Source organism: Hypomesus transpacificus, chromosome 2 (assembly GCF_021917145.1).
Source record: "Hypomesus transpacificus isolate Combined female chromosome 2, fHypTra1, whole genome shotgun sequence".
Taxonomy (NCBI): Eukaryota; Metazoa; Chordata; class Actinopteri; order Osmeriformes; family Osmeridae; genus Hypomesus; species Hypomesus transpacificus.
In genome coordinates, this window is record NC_061061.1 from 3,541,069 (window position 1) to 3,546,191 (window position 5,123).

At 45.6% G+C, this 5,123-nt stretch overlaps 1 protein-coding gene across 1 annotated transcript; it reads left to right on the forward strand.

The window, feature by feature from the left end:
- The first annotated feature begins 2,023 nt into the window (after positions 1-2,023).
- Positions 2,024-4,558, forward strand: LOC124479599 (hyaluronan synthase 1-like). The gene is made up of 5 exons (XM_047038412.1): positions 2,024-2,583; positions 2,742-2,893; positions 3,067-3,292; positions 3,519-3,651; positions 3,883-4,558. Exons 1-5 carry the CDS (start codon positions 2,025-2,027, stop codon positions 4,556-4,558), a joined length of 1,746 nt encoding a protein of 581 aa, XP_046894368.1. The 5' UTR covers position 2,024.
- The last annotated feature ends 565 nt before the right edge of the window (positions 4,559-5,123 follow it).

Consider the following 5,123-nt stretch of genomic DNA (forward strand, 5'->3'; position numbering starts at 1 on the left):
TATGTCACAATGAAGACTAGGCGCCTAACGGACCGGAGCTGTATCGTAAACCAAACTCGAAGTGATTGTTAACACTTCTTCCTATATACACCCAAACCTGACTAAAATGGGGACACCGGTCACATGACTGAAAAGTAGTCTAAACGCATACAAATTCAAATTGGATCATTAATCAAGGCTACAGTAGACCAAGTGGTTCCCTTGCAAGACAGGGGGATATGTTAAACACATGTTGGTCTGCTGTAGGCACAAACTCTGTAAACCCTGTACATGTACATGTTACAGTATTAAAATTATTACAAGCATGTAATACAGAAAATAAGAAACAAAAGCATATCAAACATGACATTAAAAGCTGTTTAGAACCTTATTTTCAAGAACACAACTTTTAATGATAATTTCAGAGTCTTCCTCTGTCCACCTTCCTCTTCAACTGTTGAGACCACCTCTCCAGAGGTGTGTCATTAAGGTGTGATGGTCATTTTAGCATTCATGCAAATCAACAACTGTCCCAGACGAGTGTCTGGGTGACCAGTGACAAAGGGGCTACCAAAACAGCCCTACAGAAGCTATTCAAGCTCAGTCTCATCACAGATTTTGCAACTGTAGTTGAAGACAAACTGTAGCAAACTATTTCTTGGTATTTGCTTGGCAAAATTGCTAGCCAATTTTCATCATACATTTCATACAATTATACCTTGTTTTAGTTCAACCCACATTTCATTCAGGTTTAATATTTTTTCTTTAGTTCATTCGTTCATTAATTCATACAGTAGGGTAGGCTAGTGTCATAGGGGTGAACTAGCCAGTGAACTGAAAATGTATATGATGTAAGCCGAAAATTAGCTTCCCCTATTTGAAAGACCAGCATCCGCCACTGCTCTGGGCAGATCCAATAGTCTTAAACTTCAACAGAGAACCCGCCTTCAAGGAAGTTAACGCTTGTCAATGGAGCGATCCCAGACCCTCTGTACAAATGAAATGTACGAGGGTCTGGTTAGGACCAGGCTAAACTCAGTGCGAGCCTACGTCACAATGTCAGGATTCCCTCCAGGCTCAGGCTCTAAACTGGTCTATATACACATCTGACCAAAGGCCAGCTCGACCTTTGCCTGTAAACAGTGATTCTGATTGTCAGAGACAGACCTTTAAATAGGCTGACTGAGTAAAACGGGCCAAACTAGCCTGGCGATGACAAATGAAACAGGTTTGCTTTATAAAATCCTAGATACTGGCTATCTTCAGCAGGCTTGTGTCTACAGAAAGCAGTCCTTTCTGACGTTTTTGGAGTACAATTGAGTGAAATGCAAAATTGTTTACACACTGCCAGTGAGCAACCCAAGTCTGACTCTGAGAATAATGTCAACACAATGCACTCTCACTCAAATTGCAAGTTTTCCACAAATCACAAAATCATGATTTAATTTTATCTGTCAAACTCGCCCATCAAAGTTAGTGGGAGGGGCTAACGTGAATCTAGTCTGATCCATTTGGTTGGTCTGAAGTAGAGTGCCTGGATAGAGACTATGGAGGATCTTCATGGTGAGAGACATTTTAGACTTAGCAGAGGATGTGGAAGCAGGAACTGCCGACCCATAGCATGTTGCGAGGAAAGCAGAGGAACTTATTGAAGTTCTTCGAGTTATTTCCGCACTTTCCGACCAAGATATTGACCACAGAGTGACTGCAAATTTAGACTCTGGTACCAAAGTGCATCAGCATATTCCTCAATCAAATTTCCTTCCCTATGTTTGTAGTCCTTCCCCTTAACCAATGACACAGGTAAAGTTTAAACCGTGATTGTCAGTGTGACCAAATAAACCTATCCAATGAATAAATCATTTTAGAAGTATCTTATTTATTACTGATAACCATTTACTAATATTTTAATGCTATGAACTACAATGTTTTAATTTGACTGCCTTTTTTTCAGTAAGTATACAGAACCTAGATATTCCAAGGTTTACCACCCGGGCTACACTCTTATACTGTTTTTTTCGATATTGACAGACAAAGGAAACAGAATGGATCTGAAACCACTGCTGAGGAGAGCGGGCTGGATAGTCCGTGGCTTCTTTACCTTCCTCTTCGCCCTCTGTGTCCTCGGGGTGATGGTGTGGGCCTACGTACAGGGTTTCCAGCTGGTGTCGTCCCAGTACGGCATCATCGCCTTTGGCTTCTACGGCCTCCTGCTGGGACTCAGCGTGCTCCTCCAGAGCGTCTTTGCTTACGTGGAGCACCGGCGCATGAGAGCCCGCAAAGCAGCCTTCACCAAGACCATCGGCCTCACCATCTCCGCCTACCAGGAGGACCCGGCCTACCTCCGGGAGTGCCTCCACTCCATCCGGGGTCTCAATTACCCCACAGAGCTGCTACGGATCATCATGGTGGTGGATGGAAACTCAGAGGCCGACCTGTACATGCTGGAGATGTTCCGGGAGGTGTTTTCCGACCAGGATCCTGGCTGCTATGTGTGGAGCAACAACTACCACACTTGGGACCCCACCAGAGAAGGGGGTGTGGCCGCAGCGAACGGCCAAGGGGGAGATGCTGGGATTGGAGAGGACCCTCAGAGAGAAGGGGGTGTGGCCGCAGCGAACGGACCAGGGGGAGATGCTGGGATTGGAGAGGACCCTCAGAGAGAAGGGGGTGTGGCCGCAGCGAACGGACCGGGGAGATGCTGGGATGGGAGAGGACCCTCAGAGAGAAGGGGGTGTGGCCGCAGTGAACGGACCAGGGAGATGCTGGGATGGGAGAGGACCCTCAGAGGAGGGAGGTGGAGGACCTGATAAACAGCAGGAGATGTGTGTGCATCATGCAGAAGTGGGGCGGGAAGAGGGAGGTCATGTACACAGCATTCAAGGCCTTGGGATCCTCTGTAGACTACATACAGGTGAGATTCCGCTTTCGGAGAATCTGTCCAAATTCGTCTTTGCCTAAGATTGATAGTGTCAGAGCAAATAGAACAATGGCACATTTCAAACCAATCGAAACCACACGATAGAATCCAGACTCTCTCTCATTGTTCCTCCTCCTCACCAGTGTCTCTCTCCCCGCTCCCCCCAGGTGTGTGATTCTGACACCAAGCTGGATACTCTGGCCACACTGGAGCTGTGCAAAGTGCTGGAGAGCGACCCCAGCTACGGTGCGGTGGGAGGAGACGTGATGATCCTGAACCTGAAGGAGTCCTACATCAGCTTCATGAGCAGCCTCAGGTACTGGATGGCCTTCAACATCGAGAGGGCCTGCCAATCCTTCTTCAACTGCGTCTCCTGCATCAGCGGGCCCCTGGGTAAGAAAGAATCTTAATACTTGACCATACTGTAAGACGTTATCATGATAAAGTAAAATATGATGACACGATGTTTGCATGAGAGCCTAATACTACATGCTAGTAAAGTGTGCAGACTTGGACACTCTCAAAACCTAAGGAATAAAAGTGACTCGGGTCATAAACAGATTCCCAATTACTCTTCATCCTATTTTTCCTGATTTTTCTAATTGTTTGTTTACCTTAGGACTGTACAGGAATGACCTTCTCCAGCAGTTTCTAGAGTCCTGGTACAATCAGATGTTCCTGGGAACTCACTGCACATTCGGGGATGACAGGCACCTCACCAACCGAATGCTCAGTATGGGCTACGCCACTAAGTGAGTACAGCGCTTGACAAGCTACGAGTGATGTAGCTTACCCGCATTGTTCACAGGCTGTTATTTTCATCATCTCTCTTTTAAATTGAACTCAGAGTCAATTTCCCTAAATCCACTTTGGCCAATTACACCCATTTGCGAGAAATTGCAGGGCTGAAAAACACACAGAAAGAACATGTCACACTGTATTCGTTGATTCATTGATTATCTCTCCACGCCTCCTCCTGTCAGGTACACCGCACGCTCCAAGTGCTACACGGAGACTCCTGCTCAGTTCTTACGCTGGCTCAGCCAGCAGACACGCTGGACCAAGTCCTACTTTCGGGAATGGCTGTACAATGCCATGTGGTGGCACAAGCACCACCTCTGGATGACCTACGAGGCCATCATCTCTGGCGTCTTCCCCTTCTTCGTCACGGCGACCATCATCCAGTTATTCTGGACGGGCACCTTGTGGAACATCCTCTGGGTCCTCTGCTGCATCCAGCTAATTGGTCTGGTGAAGGCAGCGTATGCCTACCTGCTGCGAAAAGACCTGGTGATGGTGTTCATGTCCCTGTACTCCGCCCTTTACATGACCAGCCTGCTGCCTGCCAAGTACTTTGCCATCCTCACCATAAACAAGAGCAGCTGGGGGACCTCCGGCAGACTCAAGATGGTGGGGAACTACATCCCCCTGCTCCCCCTGTCGGTGTGGGCGGCCATCTTGTTGAGTGGGCTGTCCTTCACCATCTACAAGGAGACCCAGAAGGACTGGAACAGTGCAGCTAAGATTGAGGAAACCAAGTTTCTGATATACGGTTCTGTTGCCTACGTGTGTTACTGGCTTTTCATGGTCATCCTCTACTGGGTGTGGTTCCGCAGGGCCTGCAGGAAACGCTCTCAGAGTTACAATGTCAGTGTGTAGGGGTTGTGTTCCCTGGAGGGGTGAAACAGACTTGAACACATTCACTTGTTTGTTTTTTTAACAATACAATTGTTACGTTTTTGTGTCTTTAATTTATTGATTTCCTTGTTTTGTTTTGTTGGTATTATAATTTATAGGACACATGGCATTTATGCAGCTGCTGTAGCATTCAGCGAAAAAATCAGTTCCAGATTGACAGCTACACCATCTGTGCATTAACAGTTTACAGTGTAGTTGTACTTTGTGCCATGGTGCTATGTGCAGCAGAACCAAGAGTTTTTACAGCTGTGTTAGCACAACTAAATGAAAATGAGCTTGAAGCCCACGTACTGTACTTCTCACACTCACAGAAATGAATCAAGGCATATTTTATAATTAAGTATTTACATCTATTTGAATTTATTTATTTAGTCATTGTTTCAAAATGTATTTATTAAAATTCCTTAGAATTAGCATCAGTCTATTCATTCTTAAATATATTAAACATAATCATTTAAAACAAATAAAGTGTTTTAAATATGGTTAACTGTGAAACAAGCAAGATTCAAGTGGTTAAAATGTATGA

Coding starts and splice junctions, on each gene's coding strand:
- LOC124479599 (XM_047038412.1), top strand. CDS start 2,025: ATGGATCTGAAACCACTGCTGAGGAGAGCGGGCTGGATAGTCCGTGGC. Junction 2,894..3,066: donor CCTCTGTAGACTACATACAG/GTGAGATTCCGC, acceptor CGCTCCCCCCAG/GTGTGTGATTCTGACACCAA. Junction 3,652..3,882: donor AGTATGGGCTACGCCACTAA/GTGAGTACAGCG, acceptor TCCTCCTGTCAG/GTACACCGCACGCTCCAAGT.